Here is a 26680-nt window from a genome sequence, read left to right on the forward strand (position 1 = left end):
CTGGCGAGATGGCAGACAAAATCACCCCTTCTCTGAGGATACCAGCTGGCTCTGAATCACCAGGAGAGTCAGGCACAAAACTCCTAGAAAGAGCATCAGCCTTCACATTCTCCGAACCAGGCAGGTATGAGACCACGAAATCAAAACGAGAGAAAAACAAAGACCAACGAGCCTGTCTAGGATTCAGCCGCTTGGCCGACTCGAGATAAATCAAATTCTTGTGATCAGTCAAGACCACCACACGATGCTTAGCTCCCTCGAGCCAATGTCGCCACTCCTCAAATGCCCACTTCATAGCCAACAACTCCCGATTACCAACATCATAATTCTGCTCGGCAGGCGAAAACTTTCTTGAAAAGAAAGCACATGGCTTCATCACAGAGCCATCAGAGTTTGTCTGCGACAAAACAGCCCACGCTCCAATCTCAGAAGCATCAACCTCGACCTGGAAAGGAAGGGAGACGTCTGGCTGACATAAGACCAGAGCCGAAGAAAACCGGTGCTTCAGCTCCCGAAAGGCCTCCACAGCCGCAGGAGACCAATTAGTAACATCAGAACCCTTCTTGGTCAAATCCGTCAATGGCTTAACAACACCAGAAAAATTAGCGATGAAGCGACGGTAAAAATTAGCAAAACCCAAGAACTTCTGAAGACTCTTAACAGATGTAGGCTGAGTCCAGTCATGAATAGCCTGAACCTTGACTGGGTCCATCTCAATAGCAGAAGGAGAAAAAATGAAACCCAAAAAAAGAGACCTTCTGGACTCCAAAAAGACATTTTGAGCCCTTCACAAATAAAGCATTGGCACGCAGGACCTGAAACACCATCCTGACCTGCTTAACATGGGACTCCCAATCACCCGAAAAAACCAGAATATCATCCAGATACACAATCATAAATTTATCCAGATATTCGCGGAAGATGTCGTGCATAAAAGACTGAAAGACAGAAGGAGCGTTAGAAAGTCCAAAAGGCATCACCAAGTACTCAAAATGGCCTTCGGGCGTATTAAATGCAGTTTTCCATTCATCACCCTGCTTAATACGCACAAGGTTATACGCACCACGAAGATCTATCTTGGTGAACCAACTAGACCCCCTAATGCGAGCAAACAGATCAGATAACAATGGCAAAGGATACTGAAATTTGACCGTGATTTTGTTTAGATGGCGATAATCAATACAAGGTCTCAAGGAACCATCCTTCTTAGCCACAAAAAAGAACCCCGCACCAAGAGGGGAGGAGGAGGGGCGAATAAGTCCTTTCTCCAAAGACTCCTTTATATAACTCCGCATAGCAGCATGCTCCGGCACTGACAAATTGAAAAGTCGTCCCTTAGGAAACTTACTACCAGGAATCAAATTTATAGCACAATCACAATCCCTATGAGGAGGTAGAGAACTGAGTTTGGGCTCATAAAATACATCCTGGTAATCTGACAAAAACGCAGGGACCTCAGAAGGAGTGGATGAAGCAATTGACACCACAGGAACGTCGCCATGAATTCCCTGACAACCCCAACTTGACACAGACATTGCTTTCCAATCCAGGACTGGATTATGAGTCTGCAACCATGGCAGGCCCAACACGACAACATCATGCAAATTATGCAATACAAGAAAGCGAATCACCTCCTGATGAACAGGAGTCATGCACATGGTCACTTGTGTCCAGTACTGAGGTTTATTCGTAGCCAATGGTGTAGCATCAATTCCCCTTAGTGGAATAGGGAATTTTAAAGGCTCCAAAACAAAACCACAGCGCCTGGCAAATGACAAATCCATCAGACTCAGGGCAGCACCTGAATCCAAAAAAGCCATAACCGGGTAAGATGACAGGGAACAAATCAGGGTAACAGACAAAATAAACTTAGGCTGTAAAGTACCGATGGTGACAGATTTATCAATCTTTTTTGTGCGCTTAGAGCATGCTGAGATAACATGAGCTGAGTCACCACAGTAAAAGCACAACCCATTTTGCCGTCTATAATTTTGCCGTTCACTTCTGGTCAGAATTCTATCACATTGCATAGACTCAGGTGTCTGTTCAGAAGACACCGCCAAATGGTGCGCAGGTTTGCGCTCCCGCAAACGCCGATCAATCTGAATGGCCAGAGTCATTGACTCATTCAGACCTGCAGGCGTAGGGAACCCCACCATGACATTCTTAATGGCTTCAGAAAGACCTTTTCTGAAATTTGCAGCCAGGGCACACTCATTCCATTGAGTAGGCACCGACCATTTCTGAAATTTCTGGCAGTACACCTCTGCATCATCTTGCCCCTGAGAGAGGGCCAACAACGCTTTTTCAGCCTGGTTCTCAAGATTAGGTTCCTCATAGAGCCATCCAAGGGCCAGAAAAAACGCATCCACACTGAGCAATGCAGGATCCCCTGGAGCCAATGCAAAAGTCCAATCTTGAGGATCGCCACGCAAGAAAGAAATAATAATCTTAACTTGCTGAACAGAATCCCCAGAGGAACGAGGTTTCAAAGAAAGAAACAACTTGCAATTGTTCTTAAAATTCAGGAACCTAGATCTATCTCCAGAAAACAACTCCGGAATAGGTATTCTAGGCTCTGACATAGGACTGTGCACAAAAAAATCCTGAATACTTTGTACCCTTGCAGCAAGATGATCTACACTGGAGGCTAAACTCTGGATATCCATATCAGCAGCTCAACTCAGAGCCACACCAAGATTAAGAGGAGGAGAGAAGCCAGACACACAGCAGCTAGACACACGGCAGCAAAAAAAAAAAAAAAAAATATCTCCAAGCTTCTTTTCTCCTGCTTCTGCCATGCAATTAACACTTTATAGGCCGGCTGTACTGTTATGATCCTAGTGGCAAGGATCGCAGGTCGGACTAGCTAAGTAACTGAACAGACTACTAGCTCTGGGGAAGTGGTAACTAGATTGACCGCAACCTGATCCTATCCGCAAACAACTATAGGCAGCCGTGGAACGTTACCTAAAAATCCTAGACGTCTCGTCACGGCCTGAGAAACTGACTATTCCTGGAGGGAAAGTAAGTCCTCGCTTGCCTCAGTGGAATGACCCCAAAGATATAGAATAGCCCCCCACAAATATTAACGGTGAGTTAAGGGGAAAGCACAAATGCAGAGATGAAATCAGATTTAGCAAATGAGGCCCGCTAATACTAGATAGCAGAAAATAGGAAGGAAACTGTGCGGTCAATAAAAAACCCTATTCAAAATATCCACGCAGAGATTGCTCGAGCCCCCGCACCAACTAACGGTGCTGGGGAAGCAACTCCGTACCCCAGAGCTTACCAGCAAAAAGAAATCACATGTTAGCAAGCTGGACTAGACTCATCATACACAGAAATCATATTGCAGGCAGATGAGCAAAAAATATTCAAACAGAACTTAGCTTATCCTGAAGAGGCAGAAAACGAGATAATCAGGAGAAATCAGAATAGCACTGAATACATTGTCAGCCGGCAACAAGTGGAAGTGAAGCAGAGCTAAATAGGAGCCTCCCTGGTGAATAACGAGGCAGCTGATTCAGCAGACCAGCAGGATAATAAACCAAACCACCGGGGGAGCCAAAAAACCAAAGTCACACAATACCATCTGTGACCACAAGAGGGAGCCTGAAAACGGAGTTCACAACAATATATACACCGCACAGTACCTCTCCCCTGTATATATACACTGCACAGTACGTCTCCCCTGTATATATACACCGCACAGTACCTCTCCCCTGTATATATACACCGCACAGTACCTCTCCCCTGTATATATACACCGCACAGTACCTCTCCCCTGTATATATACACTGCACAGTACCTCTCCCCTGTATATATACACCGCACAGTACCTCTCCCCTGTATATATACTGCACAGTACCACTCCCCTCTATATATACTCCGCACAGTACCTCTCCCCTGTATATATACACCGCACAGTACCTCTCCCCTGTCCTGTATATATACACTGCACAGTACCTCTCCCCTGTATATATACACTGCACAGTACCACTCCCCTCTATATATACTCCGCACAGTACCTCTCCCCTGTATATATACACCGCACAGTACCTCTCCCCTGTCCTGTATATATACACCGCACAGTACCTCTCCCCTGTATATATACACTGCACAGTACCACTCCCCTCTATATATACTCCGCACAGTACCACTCCCCTCTATATATACTCCGCACAGTACCTCTCCCCTGTATATATACACTGCACAGTACCACTCCCCTCTATATATACTCCGCACAGTACCTCTCCCCTGTATATATACACCGCACAGTACCTCTCCCCTGTCCTGTATATATACACCGCACAGTACCTCTCCCCTGTATATATACACCGCACAGTACCTCTCCCCTGTCCTGTATATATACACTTCAGAATTTACAATAGCTATCACTCATGTAAGAAGTTAAATCTGGCAATGTACTCTACCTATATTTCTCTGCTGTATCTGGGCATCATGAATCGTGGTATGTGTTAAAGGGGGGGGGCCCACTGAGACTCTTTTTCACCCGGGGCCCTCAAAAACCTGGAGCCGGCCCTGGTTTGGATTTCTCAGCAGAACTTGATCACAATGGAAAAAGAGAAAACCTTTAGCAGATTTAATCATTGTGAAGCATGCTATCAAATTCATACAGAATCTTCTGTATTTGGATAAGTGCTCATTCAGACATCTGTGAAACATGGTCCGAGCACAGACCCCAATCCATGGACTTGTCACGAGTCTCCTGACTAGAGATGAGCGAACTCAAACTTAAAAATTTGGGGTTCATACCGTAGAGCTATAGTGTCCAGTGTTAAACGTCATCCACGGACTTCTGAAGGTTCATTGCAATGTTCGGAGTTCTGGAGTAAGTCCAGAGAGATTTCCAGCTCAAGACTTCGGGTCACCATTGTGTTCAATGGGGTTAAGGTATAGTTCTTGTACCTGAACCGAACTTTGGAATAAAGTTCAGGTCGGGTGCCAGAACCCAAACTTCCATGAGTCCAGATCCCTCAACCCTATTCTTGACACGAACTCTGCAATCTCGTGTACGCATATAAGGCTGCAGAATTCAGGTCTGGAGACCCATGGGAAGTCTGAGGATTGTTGTCAGGGGAGTTACTACAATAGATGCAGGGGTTGCTATTACACCCGTGCCTCGGAGCCTAAGGGGCCCAAAACGACCCTTTTGCCTATAAGAAAAGACCAATACTATTAAAGATTTGCAGTAATTGGGGGCCCTGATGGAGCTTTTGTATTGGGACCTATGAGCTTTAACGTACACCACAGATTGTGGTCCATGCTCGGACCGAGCTTCATGAAGGTCTGACGAGTGAGTCCTTAGGTTTCCCCAACCCTATTCCCTCACATTAACTGTATTCTTACAGAGTGTCCATGTTAAATGCAACAAGTACAACATCTGCATCCGCAAAAGCTCCTATGGATGAACTTTCACAAGTTCCAACCCCCTAACGCACCCCGTCTATACTCATATACTTATTATTATTATTATATATCTGCACAAGATTGTGACATGCCGCATGCCCTAGTTCCCTTTGGACTGCAAAACTAATCAGATTTGCCATTCTAACTTTAGGGGAGAAAAAAAAATGAAATTCTGCCCTGTCATGCAATTGGCTTGGAATTGCAAGTAAATTTTAGTTAATATTTTACACTGCAGTTTTTGTTCCGAGTATGAATGAGGAAAATTATCATATATGCTTCATATATGGCAGGCAGATGCAAAACTTGTCCAGTGACGTGCTACTTCATTTTTTATTTTTTATTTTTGTGGGAAAAAAACGTAATAGAACATTTGCAGAGTTTGTCAATAAAGCAAATACCGGTATATTGATAAAGAGATGCAAAGTTTGCTTGTCAGTGTATTACAAAAAAAAAAACAAAAAAAAAAACGACTGCTCCCCTTGTATGTTAAACAGCCCCATGGACATCTGCCATGTTTGGTTTTAATCTGCTGATTTAAAAAAAAAAAAAAGTCAGGATTAAATCTTGCCTTTACACTCCTTTTGTACTGCAGTCAAAAAAGTGACAGAGCTGCGCTGAAACAAAGGTCTTCCTCCTTCCACCCAGTGTACCATTTGGCTGATCACCCCTTGTTTCCAGATCTGCTTCTATAGGGGAGACAATGAAGCATCTGGTTAGGCTTTCATGTGGCCAAGATATTTTCTTGTCTGTACCTTACCTCGGACAGTCCCCCCTAGCCTCCTTGGGTGCTATATTTTTTCCCCCCTCTTTTAAGGGCCTGATGCATCAAACTTAAAGGTCAAGAGGCCAAAGTGATGAATTTTTATGCCCCTGTTCCTTGTGTTTCTGCTCAGTGACAATTTTTTGCGCGCTGGGCTGCTTCTGAAAAGAAGGCACAGAGAGCAATTTGTCCTCCCGGGCAGGAAGAATAGGAAGGCAGATGAGTTAAAAAAGCATGTATGAGCGAACAGAAGAGCACACAAATGTTTTCCTATGGTAAAGCAGAATGCTCCTGTCACCAGTCACGCTGGGAGGTGTGCGGCGATTTGTGGCCTATTGGCATCCGATCAAATGACAAATGAATTCAACAGCACTTAAAGATATAGCAGAGAATGGGGTTTGGAGCACACAGGACTGTCGCAGATGTTAATGGGAGGCAGCAATTGTTTTTATGTACTGGTTAAAAGTCATCAATGCAGATGCACAGAAGGATTTGTATTCACTATAAGGCCATGTGCACCCGCTGCGGATTCCATTGCGGAATTTTCCGCAGCGGTTTTGATAAATCCACAGTGCAACACCGCTGCGGTTTTTATTGCGGTTTCCGCTGCGGGTTTTCACCTGCAGTTTCCTATTGGAGCAGGTGAAAAACCGCTGCGGATTCCGCACAAAGAATTGACATGCTGCGGAAAATAAACCGCTGTGTTTCCGCGCGTTTTTTTCCGCAGCATGTGCACTGCGGATTTCATTTCCCATAGCCTTACATGGTACTGTAAATGCATGGGAAACTGCGGCGGATCCGCAGCAAAAATCCGCAGCGTGTGCACATACCCTAAGACTTAAGTCATCGGTGATTGTTCTGCTCATGCATTCTGTATTGCAGTATCCAAAAATGCAAAATCTACTTACCATGTAAATCTGTGCATGCACAACTTTTTGCAAAAGAGAAGTAATGTATTCATGTTACTTTGTGATACATTTTTTGTAAGAGTAATTCATACAATTGCATCATTTTTTCACAAAGCCCAATAAATGCCTACTTATTGTTAATCTACAGATTATTACTTGTATCTCACTAGTGTTTTTTTTTTCTTCTTCACCTGCCCCTCTGACTGGCCGCCCCTCTGACTGGCCGCCCCTCTGACTGGCCGCCCTCTGATTGGCCGCCCCTCTGACTTGATAACTTCAAGCCTGTGCTGGATGTCGGCTGGCGGATGAATGTGCAAAATAGCATCCCCTTTCCACTACAGCTCTTCAGGCTTGTGCTCTGTACTGCTTTGCCTCCACCACGATTGACACATCAGCAAGCTAATCTATGTGTGAAACATACTCTGTCTCTGTACAGTATATGGTCCTGTATGCTCCTTTCGTAACTATTTTATCTTCTATAATGATATACATCAATATAGCTGCATGTGTGCTTTTGCATCAATGATTTTAGTCCGCATCTAACTCTGCTTCAGTGTTCTGTTCTCTGCTCTGCCTTCATAATTTAATAACTTTGTAACTTAATAAAACGATTATTGACGCACAGCTAGGCTGAGAGAAGCATAGCTGAGCTGTCCTTGATACCTGCTGCTGACAGGTAAATGATTCAAAACTGCCATATGCATCAATAGTGTGTGTAGGGGTTCCGCCCTCTGGTAGCCGGTTTTAATCTCAAAACAAAATAGTGTATTGTCCTTCAAAAACTTTACAGCTGCAAAATTAAACATGGTCTTTCTTTAGCACAAGTGAATAACCCAAAACAGTCCTTTCTTTGAGGATGGCAAAAGTAAATCAAAAAGGGGCTTACCAACAGGGAACCTTCCAGGCTCTTTGCAGACTATCCACAAGCTCTCTTTCGCCAGTCCCTACACAACACACTGCTGAGTTAACCCAGCTGCTTGTTTATTAGGTCTGTAAAACCAAACTGGAGTATCTGAGTGACCTTTCCCACCCAGGCTTTTTTGGTCACTCCTATATCCTGGACCCAAAATCCAGTCAAAATAAATACATCTCGGGAAACTTACCTCCTGCTTTCTTAAAAGTGGCATTTGCATTTTTCCGTCCTTGATTTGTTAGCAACGCTGTGTTGTGGTCGGCTCTGCTGTGATTTGGCAATGGTTATTTCAAGCTCTAATGTGGAGGAAAAATAGTCAACCACAGCAGATCAAAATGCAGACTGGCTGAGCTGGATCCTGGCTAACAAGTCATTGATGGCAAAACAAACATGTAGCTACATTGCTGTGTATGGCTGAAGATCAAATTGATCTGATAGTTGTGCACAGGGCCGTACAGTGTACTGAAAGTTACAGTACATACTAAACTTACATTAGCTTCATGATGTGCCAACTATATCTGTCAGAGGCAGATCTGTGCTGGAAGCCAGTTGACAGTTCAGTGTGTAAAATCATAAAGTGCTTTGCGCATGCTCACCCAGGAGTAGTGGATCTCCCGCGGGAAGGATCCAATGGCAACTGGAGGTTCATCAATAGCAGCTTTCTTTTTCTGCATAAATGGCTGAATTTTTTGACTGTAGCATGTGCCCTACTAGCTCAGCAATATTAGTCAATGGAAATGAGGTGCAAAACCGGAAACAGCCCATGTACAAGGGGGAGAGGATGGTAAGGGGGCACTTAAAAATATAATTAAAACATTTTTTTTTTTAGAATCCTTATCGGTTTCTTTAAAACATCTAGAAGTCACTACTTTTCTGCTTTATGAACTGTGCATTAGGTTATCAAAAACATTAATCAGCTTTGATATGAAGTGGTCGCCAGTCAACATGACGCATGGCACAGGAAGGGGAGAAAGGGAAATTTATGTTTTTGATATTCATAGTTGATTATTTGCTTTGGCAAAGCCATCGGACTCATACTAACAATTTTGCAAAGTGCCATGTATCCTAGCTCATATGTCACTGGGAATAATCTCACCCATAAAGGGTTATTTGACATCTGTACTCTAAATTCTGCATTTGCTTTGGAGTTTCATTAAAAAAAAGCCTTCTGCAATGAGGGGCTGCAGATGAAGCATCCCTGTGCCCAGCAGTCCAGATGAGCAACTGTTCTATACGTCTGCTCCAACTGTTTGCTGCTGTTCAATGATGTCTGGTGCAAGAAATGATTGTGCAATCTGTTTGATGTGGAAACAAAATAGCCTGGCAGAAAGCAAAATGAAGAAATAAAGGGAGATGATTATATAATACTTTCATTAAAAAATGTTAACGCTTTCAGTCATATTTTTGAGTACATTCAGACATACAGAATAATATTTATTCCGAGATTCAGGCTGTTCCATCACAGTACCATAGGATCCTTTGAAGCGATACGTCCATACTTACGAATGTAACTGTCACCTGTATATGTTCAAGAGTCGTATAATAGCAAAATTATAGGCCCTAATAGAAACGAACCTGATAACAGATATTGGCTTTTCTGCGCTACATATCCAAGGTCTGGATTAGGACCCAGCTGCCATTACAACAGCCCATCAGATACTCATGACTGATGGGTTTAACCACTTTGATGCTGCAGTTACTGTTTATCACAGCGTCTAAGGTGGTAAACTGCTGCAGTTACTAGCAGGTGATTGCAGTGTAAAATAGCAGTTGCCCACGGTGTATCGAGCATGTTAAGCTTGTTTGCAGGCACTGGGATCATTTGGCGCCAAGCTGCCCCCAACTCGGGCCCATAGCGGTCACCTTGTCTGCCCCCATGGCGGTACGTCACGAACGTTCTGTTTCCAGGATCTAATCAAATGCCATTTTATCTAGGTTAGATGTTGTATATCGAGGGTTCTTGATAACATATTTGTCTACGAATTCCGTATATTGTTGCATAAAGTTAGGCATATTTTTTTTTCAGTGCAAACATAACACGTAACCTGCAATATGTCATCATTTATACATTATATTCGCTGCGTGATCCTTCCAATGCATTGAGCGTACCAGTAAATATATACATTAAGAAACCACTTTCGCATCTTATACCTTCCTTTCAAGAACCCTCTTCTTAAACCCTAGTGGTCAAACCCCATTTGTGGCAGATGTAGAGCTATTGGTTGTACAGTTTTCAGATTTATCTGTCCACTTTAGAACCTTCGGAATGTTCCGCAGAGTGGTGATAGAGAACTTGCTTTTCTTGGTTTTGTTTTTTTTATTCCTTCTAAGCCCACAACTTATTCTTTTTCTTGTGACATACAATGTCAGTATATGTGAATATAACTTCATGATTAATAAGTGGGTTTGTCTCTTCTGCCCCTACCCCCATTTCATACACATACATGCTCGACTGACTGTTCGTTTGGCTGATGTTTAAAATGGTTGTCTGGGTATAGGGATTTAAGACCTATCCTGTAGATCGGTCATCAAATAGCAGATTAGTGGGGTTCCAACACCCGTTGTTCCCACTGATCAGCTGTGATTTACATCGGCTGGATGTAAACACTTGGAACATAGATACTAGGTACAGGTCCGTTCAAAGTGTGGCAGCTGATGGGTGGGTGTGCCGGATATCAGACCCCCACCATTCTGTTATTGATGACAATGTTTGTAGATGGGTCTTCGTAGTTGTATGCCCCAACAACCCTAACTCCTCTAGCGATGTTTTATCCCATTAGAACAAAAGAATGTATTGGGAATCCCCCACACCTATTAGATGGTCTGCTAGTGTAGCCAAAATAAGTTTTTGGTTATTTTTTTTTTATTGCAAGCATCCTCCAAATGTTAACTGGCATAAGTTCAGAACGGGACAATGTCTTTGTAGTATTTTTTTGTTGATTTTCTGTTTGCAGACCTATTTTTTCCATCTCACAAATTTAAGCAGTATATATATATATATATATATATATATATATATACTGTATATATGTAACTGTCATATTCATGCCTGTATCTGCCTTTAATTAGCACAAATATACTAAGACCCACAATATTTCATAGGAGCCTATGAAACGGGTGTATTTTTGATCATGGAGGGAACTTAACATTGGGTGATGGGCCTGGCGCTTCTCCAGCAGTGTAGGAGTTAACTCCGATTCTCATGCGTATTTTTTATATACATTAGCCCTCTTACTTTTCATTGCATAGAAAGCCCCTTCTTCCCCCCCCCAGACTCTTAAGATCTCAATTGCGTGATTAATTTAGGAGCGGTGCAGAAGTCTGTGATCTCATTACAGGATTCTTTGATCAGATTTGGGTTTTTAAGTTCTCAAGTGTTTCCTTCTTCAAGCCTTGTGCATTTCTATTGCCCCCCAAGTTACAGCTAATTCCTTTATTCAGTTGTCCGTACTAGCGTACTAGCAACAGAGACCATTACTCGTGCAGTCCAGGCTGGTGGAGGGGTGTACAGCACAGATCTACTGTTAAACTTTTACCAGTAGTAAATCGTAGGAAAATAAAAAAGTGTTGTCTTGGTATCATGTTTACATTAGGGTATTTTAGAGCTTATTCACAGGTTTACGATAAAAACCCTCCAACGTATTACACTACCAGCAAAGTGAATAGGATTTGTGAAAACTCACGCACTTGCTGCTTATTTTTTCTTTGCGCATTTGAACCTTTAAAAGATTTTTGTTTTTTGTTTTAAATCTGCAGTTTGCCGTGTTTTTCCCCCCAAAAAAATGCTAATTAAAAAAAAAAATTACCTTATTTTAAGCAGCTTTTTTTTCTGCCAACTTTCTGGTTTTTACAGCAGAAAAATCTGTAAATGCTGAACATGTGCACATAAACTGTATTCTTAAATTGTACCTACGCAAAACCTGTAATCGCTGTATTAGAGGGTTGCCATGTCTGTCGGATATAACAAGACTTGGCCAAAATTTTTCCTCCACGATTAAGAAATTGGATCTCATCGCTTTTTTATTTTTCAGTCTGTACTGATGGAAAGAAAAAAGTGCTGCAAGTTTCTAGTCGATGTAAAAATATGACTGATCCTTAGAGGAAAAGGCACTTGCCGTAAATTAATTTTTATTTTTTTACCTGGTGAAAATGCAGTTTTAGTTTTCTGGATCTAGTGTTGCTTTTCTTTTGTACTGCATTCTTCTTTCTGAGATATGGCTCCTATTTTTCCCTGTATGTAAATCTAGTCTTGTCAGTCAAGTGTGGAGTGGTCCTCCTCAGCTCTTCTCTCTGGGTGATTTTTGAGGACCTCACCCAGTTAGTTAAAAAGATTAGATTTTTAGACAGGGAGGAAGGAACCAATAGAGAAAAACCGGAACAAAATGATTTTAAACAAAAAGGCAGATTCAGGAGAACATAGTTTTTTACACCAGGTGAAATTACGTGTTAAAAGGTTTATCCACTACTCAACAACCCAGCTTAATTGATTCAAGACCTCAATTAAAGTAAAAACTGTGTATACTCTCCTCTCGCAGCATCACCGTACCAGCGATGTCTGTACCGATGTTCCTGGAGTTGTGACATCACATTGTTGTAACACCCAGGCTCATCGATTCGTACTTCCACCAGTGAACCGGCTTGTGATGTTCAACCTCGACACTTTTAAACCCTGATGAAAAACCTCAAAATATTATTATTATTATTATATATTGTTATAGCTCCGTTTATTCCATGGCACTTTACATGTGAGAAGGGGTATACATAATAAAAACAAGCACAATAATCTTAAACAATACAAGTCATAACTGGTACAGGAGGAGTGAGGACCCTGCCCGCGAAGGCTCACAATCTACAAGGGATGGGTGAGAATACAGTAGGTGAGGATAGAGCTGGTCATGCAGCGGTTTGGTCGATCGGTGGTTACTGCAGGTTGTAGGCTTGTCGGAAGAGGTGGGTCTTCAGGTTCTTTTTGAAGATTTCAATGGTAGGCGAGAGTCTGATGTGTTGTGGTAGAGGGTTCCAGAGTAGGGGTGATACGCGAGAGAAATCTTGTATACGATTGTGGGAAGAGGAGATAAGAGGGGAGTAGAGAAGGAGATCTTGTGAGGATCGGAGGTTGCGTGTAGGTAAGTACCGGGAGACGAGGTCACAGATGTATGGAGGAGACAGGTTGTGGATGGCTTTGTACTTCATGGTTAGGCTTTTGTACTGGAGTCTCTGGGCAATGGGGAGCCAGTGAAGGGATTAACAGAGGGGAGAAGCCAGGAAATAGCGGGGGGACAGGTGGATTAGTCGGGCAGCAGAGTTTAGAATAGATTGGAGGGGTGCGAGAGTGTTCAAGGGGAGGCCACAGAGCAGGAGGTTGCAGTAGTCAAGGCGATAGATGATGAGGGCAAGGACTAGGGTTTTTGCAGATTCTTGGTTGAGGAATGAACGGAATACATAGTATTACATGGAATCTATTTACGTGAAAATAAAGAAAGCAGAAGCCACTTTTTGCACCAAGTCTTCTCTCTGGTTCCTTCGGCATGGTCCAACATTTTTTGGCCTTCGTTTAGTTAAGTGTCGTGGCCTCACGCACTATCTTTGAGCCTGTATGCCTTTGAGCCTGTATTTCCTGGAGGGTCAAATAGACATCACTTTTTTTTTCTTCTGCAATCTATTCCAGCTTCTGAAGGGACCTCCACTTGTCAAACACACAAAACCAATGGACGGGGTTGTCCTAGTGCCATTCATTTAAAATTCAAAAATAGGAAAAAAGGAAAAAATGGGAAGAAAATAAGTCAGCTCACCAATCCCTCAACAGTGCAATGATGTCCACGCACGGAGCCGCCTTGGTCAAGGGCATAGTCCAGAGCCAGCAATGAAAAAGAAAAAATCTCCAGCATGGATCTTCTAAAAGTCAATTTATTAGAAACACTTTAAAATGCAAACATTTGCAAAAAAAGAGAGATGGGGGTCCCAGGTGGTCAACGCCGACGCGTTTCGACCATCAGGTCTTAGTCATGGCATGAAAATGGAACCACATATTAACATTTTATACATTTGTATAAAATGTTAATATGTGGTTCCATTTTCATGCCATGACTAAGACCTGATGGTCGAAACGCGTCGGCGTTGACCACCTGGGACCCCCATCTCTCTTTTTTTGCAAATGTTTGCATTTTAAAGTGTTTCTAATAAATTGACTTTTAGAAGATCCATGCTGGAGATTTTTTCTTTTTCATTCATTTAAAATTGGTACCAGGTTTCTCCAGTGTTTTAATACACCTCCTTTGTTAAAGGATATTTCCATCTCTGACATAGTACCAATGGAGGTAGCAAAGTAGCGTGCTCAGCTATTTTTGCAACCTTTTATAGAAGTGAATAGAGAAGGCCACGCATGTGTGGCCACCACTCTGTTTAGAAACCGGGCAATGGCCACCACTTCATTTCCCAACAGGGTGAGATGGATTCAAGTCCTCCTAATATGCTGTTCCCAGAGGTGGAACCTGTATTTATCATTAATGTATAGCATTACCATTGGGAATACCCCTTTAACCAACCCTTTTACCCACCAAACTAGTGCTTTCTCCTTAAATGGCCCCATAATAAAATGGCATCTGTGTCTTCACTGCGCAACGCTGATCCGACCCAGTCTGTGCTGACTTGGCTTTCCCAACATCTGCTCTTATGCCACGTAAATCTTTTCTGTTTTCAGTGTTGCTATTCTCTTAATAATCAGGTTTTGTAACACATTTTTTTTCTATCCATTATTTCGGGGAAATATATATTAATACCTGAGAGAATATTAAACTCTGAGCCGCCAGAAACCAATCCGCAGAGAATGCTTTTTTTTTCCCTTCAGCTGCTTGACCACAATGATCTTCTATCATGTGATAAATACTTCGGATCAGATCCTTTGATAAGGAGGCTCTTGAAAATGTTCTGCATGGTCGCCCGCGACTGTAGCGGTTCAAAAGAACAATCCCTCTATCGCATATGAAATGAACCTTGGTATAATCACGTCATTTTGCAAGTTTTGTTTTTTTTAGGAGGGGCGTCTTTATGGTCAAAGAAAAAGTCCTTGCTGTAGTGATCAATGGTACTTTGCAGAAGTTGCAAAGTTTTTGGAGCTGACCAAGAGATAAAGTGGCGGCAGGGAAAATGCCTTCTGAGGCAGATGCTTTTAAAGAACAGAAATAATTAATTTCTTGAATTGCCATTGCTCTCTGATGGCTACAATGACTGTGAGACAGTGGTAGGAGCTGTCCCTTGTGTTTTGCCGAGGTCTTTTTTTTTTTTTTTGGTCCTTTCACTCTGCAAAGCTGCTTAAGCGCACTTAAGCGCATTAGCATGTGGATGCTAGGAGAGCATATTGACCCTCATTTGGAAAGTTTAAATGAGTGAAAGATGGAGCGATTTGTTAGGGCTTTACAAACCGGCTTTAGAAAGCGTCCGGTTTGCCCCTCTGGCTTGTCCTAATGCTTGTTCTAATCTTGTGTGCTGTTTAAAGGCGACCAGACTGATTTGTGACACATAAGTCCAAAGGCCTTCTTTTTCTAGGCTTGACCCGATTAGCTAATCTGTGCTTTGAATTTCAATGCCTGGTATCAGAGAAGAACGCTCTTGGGAAACCACTCGCATGTGAATCCCGGCATTTGAAAGTGCATGCGGACACAGATGGTTCAGAAAAATGGGAATGGCAAAATTTTACATAGATTTTTTTTTTCTTCCATTTTGACTTTTTTTTAATTTTATAAATGAGACTGAAAGAAACCTACTTTATACCACCATTCGTCAATGCCCTCAGGGCTTTCTACCTATTTTTTTTTCTGCTATGTAATCCAGTCATTTGTTGGCAAAGGTAATTAATTCAGCAAAACATTTTAATCACAAGTTAATAAAATTCTGGTAATACTACAAGTGAAGCATTTATTTTTGGAGCAGAGCCAGAACACCCAAGTTTTCTGTATCTCTGTCTATATGTGTGTGTGAACTGTGCAATGTGCAAAATAAGGTACTTATTTTGTGAATTGTGCACTTATTCTAGGTGCATTTAAGTAGCCTCAAGTAACTGCATTCTGAACTTAATATGTTGTTTATTATCCTTGATGGCAGTAATTGCAATCAATTAAATTAAAAAAAAAAAAAAAAAAAGATATTCAGTATAATGTCAAATTTGCTATTGCTGAATATTTTAATAGAGAGATCTGCTAAACGCAGTAATTGGCTACAGTGGTGGTGCACACTATCGACGTGCAGCCAAAAAAAATGAGATCTGAGTAGCAGAGAGCCAGTGCAGCCAAAAAAAATTAGATCTGAGTAGCACATAGCCAGCACAGCCAAAACAAATGAGATCTGAGCAGCAGGTTGCCGGTGCAGCCAAAAAAGCTAGATCTGAGTAGCAGAGAGCCAGTGCAGCCAAAAAAGCTACATCTGAGCAGCAGGGAACCATCAAGGCCAAAAGAATTAGATCTGAGTAGCAGGGAGCCAGCGCAGCCAAAAAAAATTAGATCTGAGCAGCAAGGAGCCGGTGCAGCCAAAAAAAATTAGATCTGAGCAGCACATAGTCAGCACAGCAAAAAAAAAAATCAGATCTGAGCAGCAGGGAGCCGGTACAGCCAAAAAAATGAGATCTGGGCAGCAGGGAAGCTGGCGCAGCCAAAAAAATGAGAGATGAGCAGCAGGGAGCCGGCGCAGCCAAAAAAATTAGATTTGAGCAGCAGGAGCTGGTGCTGGACCCGGGGAAGGTGAGTACCTGCTTGCTTGGTTGATATTTTAGAATCTTTGGTGTGAACTTTCCTTAAAGTGGAAAATTGCTAGATAATTCTGAGCTTTGTGTAACTACAGCAGTAATTACAAAAAGTGGTGTAATTGGTTGTCTGCTTTTTTTTTTAGTGTTGCAATATTACTGTATTGGATTGATACCAATACTGCTTTCTTTCAGACACTTTGTGCAAAAACTACAATGCAGACAGTCCAAGGAACGGACAGCAGCACAGTAGACAAGTTGGTATTCCGAGAATCGGAGAATGATCGCAAGGTTTGTAGTCGTGTTTATTAAAGTTACTTGTGTTCTAAGGCTAGGTCCAAATCGCTTTAGGGCAGTCCGTTTAACGGATCCGTTTCTAAGCAGCACTAACGCAATGTAGCGGACCCGTTAACACACCCATAGAATTCCATTAGTGTAACGCATCAAAATGCATGTCAAAATCATCATGCGTTAGCGATGGTCCATTATTTTGTGACGCACCTTCGAATGTGGACTACCGCGTTTTTGGGTCCGTTACGGCAAAAGCACAGCGATTGGAAGCTTTCGCTGTGCATAGAACTCTATTGCTAACGCATGCCGATATGATGCAACCATGCGCTAACGCAATCCCCAAAGTACAGACAATTAGGGGCTCATCGTTCGCGCATCCGTTAAACGGATTGCCCTGACGCAATGAGGACCTAGCCTTACTTTCACTAACTAATTGGGATTATTAGGACAAAGATAATTACACTGTGTTCCAAATTATTATGCAAATTGCATTTAAGTGTCATAAAGATTTAATTGTTTTGCTTTTCAAATAAACTTGTGGATGGTATTGTGTCTCAGGGCTCAATAGATCACTGAAATCAATCTTAAACACATGTAATAATAATTTTTCCAGGTGATTCAAACTACTTAAAAATGATGTTCCACATTATTAATCAGGCCACAGGCTTCAAACAATATGGAAAATAAAAAGAATCTTTCTGCTGCTGAAAAGTGTTAAATAGCTAATGTTTTCATGCCTTGTCCAAGGCCTTGCACTATTTCACAAAAACTTAAGAGTGATCATCATACTGTGAAGAGATTTGTGACTGAAACAGAGCGCAGACAGAGTTCATGCAGATAAAGGCATAATGAGGAAGGTTTCTGCCAGACAAATTGATTGGATTAAGAGAGTAGCTGCGAAAATACCATTACAAAGCAGCAAACAGTTATTTGAAGCTGCTGGTGCCTCTGGAGTCCCTCAAATTTCAAGGTGTAGGATCCTTCAAAGGCTTGCTGTGGTGCATAAACCTACTATTCGGCCACCTCTAAAGAGTGTTTACAAGCAGAAATGGATGCAGTGGGCCCAGACATACATGAAGACTAATTTTCAAACAGTCTTGTTTACTGATGAGTGTCGAGCAACCCTGGATGGTCCAGATGGATGGAGTAGTGGATGGTTGGTGGATGGCCACCATGTCCTAACAAGGCTGCGACGTCAGCAAGGAGGTGGAGGAGTCATGTTTTGGGCCAGAATCATGGGGAAACAGCTGGTAGGGCCCTTTAAGGTTCCTAAAAGTGTGAAAATGACCTCTGCAAAGTATATAGAGTTTCTGACTGACAACTTTCTTCCATGGTATAAAAAGCAGAAACGTGCCTTCAGGAGCTAAATCATCTTCATGCATGACAATGCACCATCTCATGCGGTGAAGAACACCTCTGAGTCATTGGCTGCTATGGGCATAAAAGGAGATAAACTCATGGTGTGGCCACCATCTTCCCCTGACCTCAACCCTATAGAGAACCTTTGGAGTATCATCAAGCAAAAGATCTATGAGGGTGGGAGGCAGTTCACATCAAAACAGCAGCTCTGGGAGGCGATTCTGACTTCATGCAAAGAAATACAAGCAGAAACTCTCCAAAAACTCACAAGTTCAATGGATGCAAGAATTGTGAAGGTGATATCAAAGAAGGTTCCTATGTAACATGTAACTTGGCCTGTTAGGATGTTTTGGAGTTAAATAGCTTTTTTGTTCAGTGAATGTGACCTCCTAATGCTGCAAATTCCACAAATGAGCATTTTCAGTTCTTTAAAACATTTCAAATGTTTAGAAAATTCTACTGTGCCTAATAATTTGGAACAGTGCATTGTGAGTTTTTATTCATTTTGGAGATTATACTGTTATCATTGGGAGGTTTCTTCAATAAAATTCAATGTATACTCGAACGGGTGATGACTTTTATTAGACTGACTGTCATTCACACCGACTATTTAGGAAAATCTGAGAAAAACGTCATTTGCATAATAATTTGGAACATAGTGTACAGTCCTTCCCCAAACATGTAGATCTTGTTGTTTTTTAATTTTTAGGTTTATAAGGAGCTGTCTGGTCCAAATCGATAAGTCTGCACTCATTTTGTGTGACTGTAGACTTGAGTATCCTCCCAGTGCATGCACTGCTTTGGGGATTTGGGGCACTGGGCGTGGCCTTGATGCCATACACTTCTATGGAGCGAAGCCACTCCCACTGTCCGGCTGCCTTGCTCAATACAAGTGTATGGCAGCGAGGCCGCGCTCAGTGCCCAGGACTGTATATCTCATACATACCCTACGATCCCGGCGCAGAAACCAGCAAATTCCCACAGCACACAGTGCATGTGTTGGGGGGATTTATAAGACTTATCGATTTAGACCAGACAACCCCTTTAAGCCTTCTCATTTGAGTTGTATTGTAAAGTTTTGAGTGGGAAATGCCAAAAGAATTAATGTCTCGCTGCTTTTAATTAAGTGGCATCTTTAGAAATCCGAACAACTTTCAAAAGCCAACACATATAACCATTAAGTCATTTTCACATCAAAATTAACAAGATCATTATTTTGATCCTTACATTTACACTTTTTCCCCCATTATTTTGAGTGAACTTGCTAAAAAATATATATATATATATATATATATATGCAGTGTGAACATACCCTTCAGCTGCAAATAATTAGTTTTGTCATGTGTAACTTTGCTTTTTTTCATGGCTTGAACATACAGTATAACAATTATAGTCTATAGAGTTGTTCATATGCCTGTTTTTTGGGGGAGTGGGAATTTGGTTTGTTGATTGATTGTCCGCAAAAAAAAGTCAGTTTTTTAAATTATTTTTATTATTATTATTAATCCAATATGCCGATCAAAATTTCGTATTACAGTGAATGGGTCAGTCAAAAAAAAAAAAAAGAATAGTTTTCAGATACCATCCTTATGTCGTCCAAGTGATGTTTTGTTTTGTTTTTTACTATCTTATGGTTAGGAGAAGCTTGGAATTGTTTTTACGTGTGAGAACACTGGATGACACACTGATGGCTAAAGTGGACCAAAAATGGATGAAAATTGGATCCAGCATACTGTTGAAAATTGTCCTGTTTTTTTTTTTTTTTCACATACACAAAAAAACCCTATGTCTGAATGAGGCTTAATGCAATTTTTGTGTGGTTTTTAAAAGGAAAAAATGGGCAGTGCATCATAACGTTTATGTGGCGCGAGTGGTGTGTCCTCTAGAGAGAATCTGTGTGATCATATGTAGCATCCTGTATATAGGCGTTTGTTGACCATCCTGTCTAACAATATTCTCCATTATCTCTCCGATTTCTTCCAGGTCGTGCTACAAATAGAAAAGAAATTATTTGATTATTTTAATCAAGAAGTTTTTAGAGATAACAATGGCACTGCGGTGAGTCAGGATTCTTTTTACAGTTTTGTTTAAATTAAGCTTCATCGCTGCATAATAAAAACTTTGTAATATCCTTTTGAGTTCTTCTTGCTGTCAATGATTGACAGTATTATTTTGTGCATCTTGGAACTGAAAGCCTGTCCTGACCCTGCACAACTTCACGATTTTACTGTGATTTTCAAGTAAAGTCCAGTCTTTAAATGTTACATAAATGCCACAGTGATTTCTTTTGTCAGGGATTTCTGCTTCTCCATTAAGGTTAATAGGGAAAATCCCATAAGTTTAAAAGTCTGTTTATAAAAATCATAATCACAATGTGTATAGGTGACACAGTAATTGTGGTTTCACATAGAAGCAGTTGTAAGAACATTACCTAGTAAAAAGATTTGCTTATACCAGAATGCAAAATCAAAACCCAACCTGACAGATGCATGGCTTGCCCTCGAAACGGCTTGCTCTTGAAACGGCTTGCTCTTGAAATGGCTTGCTCTCGAAACGGCTTGCTCTCGAAACGGCATGCGCTCGAAATTGCTTACCCTCAAAACTAGCAATAAATGTTTCAGAAAGAAAACTTCATAGCAGAACTTTATTCAGGGCTTTACTCAGAGCAAGACTTTTGGTACAGTAGGTTGGTACAGTTTGGTGTCGTAAATTTCCCACATTGTTTGCACCAAAAACTACCGCACATGCCTTGTCCTCCATTAATTGTATGTTTTTTTTACAATTCTTGCTGCTCTATAAACAGTGGCCTAGATGGAAAGCATATCTTGCATTGTGGAAAAAGCTATGGGCTCAAAATGCAACAATTTGTGAAATCATTTTACAAATTTTTGGTGCAAAATGTTGGCATGCTTGTGTTATCCGGGCATGCTCATGTGCTAACAGAGTGTCTTCGGCATGCTCGAATAATATTTTTGGGTCCCTATGCCTGCATGTCTCGTGGCTGTTCAACAGCTGCAACACATGTATGGATTGTCAAACAAACAGGCTCTCCATGCATGTGTTGTGACTGTCACACATCCGCGACACATGCGCCGAACAACTGATTATATGGAGCGCTCCAGGTACCCGGGTTCCCAATGCAGCTATTCGAGAAGCGCCATAGCTATTCGGATAAGGAGTTTTCTGAAGCTATTCGATCATCCCTAGTAATTATGTGAATACAGAAAAATCAGAGGGCTGTGATCCCACAACTGCAGATGACCACCTCGTAGTTGTGATGCGAAGTTTAAAGGGAACCTGTCACCACGTTTTTGGAAGATGGGATAAAAATAGCGTTAAATAGGGGCAGAGGTGGGCGTTACATTAGTGTGTGTGTTATGCGTTTATTACCCACCTAAGTTGCCGAAATAACTTTGCAAAGTCTCCGTTTTCGCCTGTCAATCAGGCTGGTCAGGTCACATGGGCGTGGTGTCTTCACCCAGATTTGGCGTAGTTTTCCGTTGGTGGCGTAGTGGTGTGCGCATGCCCAAAGTCCGGAATCCTCTTCCAGGGGATTTAAAATAGCGCGGTGTTCGTTATTGCATTGGTGATCGGTGGGCGCGGCCATCTTCCTTTGGCCGCGGCTTCAGGAAAATGGCCGCGGGATGCCGCGCGTGCGCAGATGGATATCGCGGCGGCCATTTTCCTGAAGCCGCGGCCAGCAGAGCGCCGCTTCTGCGCACGCGCGGCCAAAGGAAGATGGCCGCGCCCACCGATCACCAATGCAATAACGAACACCGCGCTATTTTAAATCCCCTGGAAGAGGATTCCGGACTTTGGGCATGCGCACACCACTACGCCACCAACGGAAAACTACGCCAAATCTGGGGGAAGACAACGCCCATGCGACCTGACCAGCCTGATTGACAGGCGAAAACGGAGACTTTGCAAAGTTATTTCGGCAACTTAGGTGGGTAATAAACGCATAACACACACACTAATGTAACGCCCACCTCTGCCCCTATTTAACGCTATTTTTATCCCATCTTCCAAAAACGTGGTGACAGGTTCCCTTTAAAAAAGATATTTCAAGCGCCAAAGATCACCTTTTCACGGGATAGTTGATAAGTGTTAAAACCGAGTTGGTCCCCCTGCGAAGACTTCCACCGATGACCAAAACTGTGAGCTTGCGTCCCCCTTTTTTCCTTATGTTGCCCTCTTTCCAGAAGACCACAACCATGAGGCGCAGAATGAAGCTGCCTCCACTATGCCACATTGTTGACCTCTTATGGCCGCTACCTCTTCTGCGGGCACTCTGCCTCTTTGTTGGCGGTTTGTGGCATTAATGCTTTGCTCTGCTATCACCTTCATGAACATAGACAATGAAAACCACAGCAGGGGGAATATTCATCTGGCCACTCCATTTAGTGCCTCCTTGTTTCTGTCTTGTGACCAGGGGAAAACAGTTTGACACACAGACACATACGGATCTATCAATTAACGTTTAACCCTTTATGCCAAGGTGGCAGCTATACTCCACGCTTTTTTCTTTTCAAACAAAATGCATTATCACCGAAAGCAGAAAGCAGGATCTATTTGAACCGTACGATATGAAACTACATCCCAAGTACTGATTGGAGAATAGAGCACCAACGTTCATTGTATGATCTTACTCCATCCAAAAGCTGCAGGAGGAACCGGAGCTTTTTCCAACAAGGCTGCATATAGATTCAGGCCTCCAACATTAAGGCTCTTGAAAGGGTTTTCCAAAAATGGACATCAATCATCTGTCCACAGGATGAGTAAATAATAACTGATCGCTGGATCCCCCCACGATTACTAGAACATGGAGTCCCTTGTTTTTCCTCAATGCGTTTGGATTGAGCAGCTGTAGACCTTGTGTCCAACATGAGCTCTGTACTTTGTCTAAGGGTGGACACATCGTTGGTGTAACCTGTGTAACCGCACAGGGGCCCAAGAAGTAAGCTGGCTAATTTCAACCTCCAAATCATGTGGAATTGTACATTATGATGAGCTATTTGACTGAAAAGGGACCAAATATATTTAAACACCTTCTCCCTGCAGTGTGAACATATAGAGATAGAACTACAGTGGGTCTAGGTGTTGCCTGAAGGTTATGGGGACTGAAAATTCTCGTTGGCCAATATAAAAAAGACCAGTACCATTAACAATCCCCAATATTTGGTGACCCTTATGGAGATATTGAATTGTGCCTTCAAGCTTCGAGTTACACCATTTGGACTGTATCTCTGGGAACACCGTTCTTGTGATCAATGAAAGTACTAGTAGCTTTGGATATTTATCACTTCTCCTCCTGTGTAGAAATGACAAATCTCCATCTTGGGAAAACCCCATTAAAAGTGCTAGATTAGATTTACTATTTTACAGTCGTTCTACTTATGGGGAAACCCTTTATTATTCTGTTTTATAATTTTATCCTTAATTTTATATTTTTGTCTGAAATGAGAAAACTGGGTCTACTACTTTCCTCCCAAATGCAGGGCTACTCATGGTGCCACTTTTAAGTTAACAGGGCTGAGCTGCAATGTCAGAGGCAGCCCATAAACAAGAGTGGCACTATTTTTGGCATAAAGCTGTCCATTTTTCTGGTCCAAGACAACCCTCTCTCACTATTTATCGATCTGTTTTCCTTAAAGGGTTCCTTAAGACCCCCTTACGAGCTAAATGTCAGCCTAACGATCATTCGGCTAAAGGTTATCTCTCCCCCATATGTAGAAATGCTTGGATCGTTATTCCTGTGTTCTCTGAGAGGTGTGCTGTCGGACTTCTCTGGCGATGGCTTATCCCAAAAGGATCAGCTTCTGAAATTCACCAGGCCAGATTTTACTATCCTTGACATCTGTTGGGGGAAAAATTGGGAGTCCCCATGCACATCAGATGGTTGCATTGTTATGCCAAAATCGTCAGGTTCGTCAGACTTTAGCTTACAGAAGTTGTCTGCTACTTGGACAACTCCTTGTCATACCCCACACTTGGCCTCGATAATAAAAAAAAGCTTATACTCACCTCCCGTGCTGGGAGTTCCAGCAGTGTCGGCACTCGCTCTACCAGGGGTTCCCTGTTATGACCCCAATGGCGAGGGTCTCAGAGGTACGTGGAAGTCTGCAGAATACAAAAATCCAGCTCATAGGGCAGTGGTAACTGGGTTGACCATATATCTACTCCTAACGCCAACACTAGAAGTAGCCGGGGATCATTCCTACGTTGATTCTAGATGACACGCTCCAGCCGGAGAATCTAGCTACCCCTAGTAGAGGAAAACAAAAGACCTTTCTTGCCTCCAGAGAAGGGGACCCCAAAGCTGGATAGAAGCCCCCCACAAATAATAACGGTGAGGTAAGAGGAAATGACAAACACAGAAATGAACCAGGTTTAGCACAGAGAGGCCCGCTTACTGATAGCAGAATAAAGAAAGGTAACTTATATGGTCAACAAAAACCCTATCAAAATCCACACTGGAAATTCAAGAACCCCCGAACCGTCTAACGGTCCGGGGGGAGAACACCAGCCCCCTAGAGCTTCCAGCAAAGGTCAGGATATAGATTTGGAACAAGCTGGACAAAAATACAAAACCAAAACAAATAGCAAAAAGCAAAAGGCAGACTTAGCTGATATAACTGGAACCAGGATCAGTAGACAAGAGCACAGCAGACTAGCTCTGATAACTACGTTGCCAGGCATTGAACTGAAGGTCTAGGGAGCTTATATAGCAACACCCCTAACTAACGACCCAGGTGCGGATAAAAGGAATGACAGAAAAACCAGAGTCAAAAAACTAGTAACCACTAGAGGGAGCAAAAAGCAAATTCACAACAGTTCCCGTGTGGTTGGTGTGACATGTGACACTGGTGCCCAATCAGCTCTGGCATCACTGTCCCGGCCTTCAGACAAATTGAACATGAAGAGGAAGTCTGGGCTTCAGCCGATTTCTGACTTCCTCTTAATGTTCAATTTGTCCAAAGGCGGGGACAATGATGCCAGAGCTGACTGGGCGGCAGTGTCACAACAACCACACGAGCTCCTGGACCGTGAGTGCCGACACCTACACGGGAGTTGAGTATAGGGTTTTTTATTTTATTTGGGCCAAGCGTGGTGTATGAAAAGGGGTTGTTGTAGTAGTGGTCAACCCTTTAATGTGTACAGAGGCCTTTAGGACCCTGCCGGCTTTACCTGCAAGATGCATAGCATATATCCTTAAGAAAACAGCCTGAACCTTTTTTTTTTGTACTTGCAGAGAATCTTCCTATCCAGCCATAGAGGCAAGAAAAAGATAAATGATATAATGAGTCAGAGGAGATAATCTAATCTTCATGGTCTAGTTAAATACGCAGCACCATGATCGCTAAAAAACAAACTACCTATCTTAAAGGATGAATGTTCCTGGGCCGAATTCAACCCCAAAAAAATCCATTGCATCCTTCATCAAGCACTGGTCTTGTACCAGGCTGACAGAAATTTAATTCGAGCTGGCTCCTGAAAATAATTATTGTATTTTAAGAGTAGTAATCATTGGCTGGGACATGATTGAATGTGTCCATGGCTATTGACTTTTGCTATGATATATTGCTCGGTTTAGTCGATATTCCCATCGAAATTGTATAATTAATTATAAGTGGGGCTGTCAGGTCTGCAGGATGGAGTGCCCTGATGAGTATTTGGGAAGATTAAATTTTCCTTCGCTGCAGCGAGGCAAGACTTGGGAATTTTCTCCGCGCGCCGCTTGTTGGATAAAGATGTTTTTCTGTGTGTTTAGCAACTGCTTGAGCTCAAGATGCATTGATTTTCTAGCCTCTATTTATTTCTATCTGTGCAGCGTCTCTTCACTAATAGCGGAATTTGTGCAGATGTGACAAGACCTGACAAATATTTATTATCCACTAACTACTTTATCATTGTCCGTGGAGAGGGGTTTTTTTTTATTATTTTATTTATATATTTATTTCGCCTCTCGTCTCTTTTCCCAGTGTAATTTAAGAGATAGATGTCCCTGATACATAAAATAGTTATCATACTTATAAAAAATCTGTAATAGATCACTTTTTTTTTTTCTCTAAGCAGCAGAAATGAAATTTTCATTCTGAAAAAGGTTCAGACTTTGTAGTTTTTGATCTGTGCAGCCGTACTCGGCGGAAGCAAGCGGCTCTGGGATAATTCATGTTTGATCAGCGGGTTTTTTTTTTCTGAAGACCTGAGGGTAAATATTATACCCCAAAGTTATTAATAATTGATCTCCTAGTTAAGTCTTCAAATCTCCCAAATGA

At 42.1% G+C, this 26680-nt stretch overlaps 1 protein-coding gene across 2 annotated transcripts in view; it reads left to right on the forward strand.

Moving 5' to 3' along the window:
* Positions 1-26680, forward strand: part of INPP5A (inositol polyphosphate-5-phosphatase A) — a 473991-nt gene that overhangs the window by 367231 nt on the left and 80080 nt on the right. For both annotated transcript variants that reach the window (XM_077258448.1, XM_077258449.1), the window contains exons 10-11: positions 16944-17039; positions 20382-20456. In XM_077258448.1, coding sequence (XP_077114563.1) covers positions 16944-17039; positions 20382-20456 — 171 coding nt within the window. The remainder of the gene's footprint in view (positions 1-16943; positions 17040-20381; positions 20457-26680) is intronic.

This window comes from Ranitomeya variabilis, chromosome 4 (genome assembly GCF_051348905.1).
Source record: "Ranitomeya variabilis isolate aRanVar5 chromosome 4, aRanVar5.hap1, whole genome shotgun sequence".
NCBI classification, from domain to species: Eukaryota; Metazoa; Chordata; class Amphibia; order Anura; family Dendrobatidae; genus Ranitomeya; species Ranitomeya variabilis.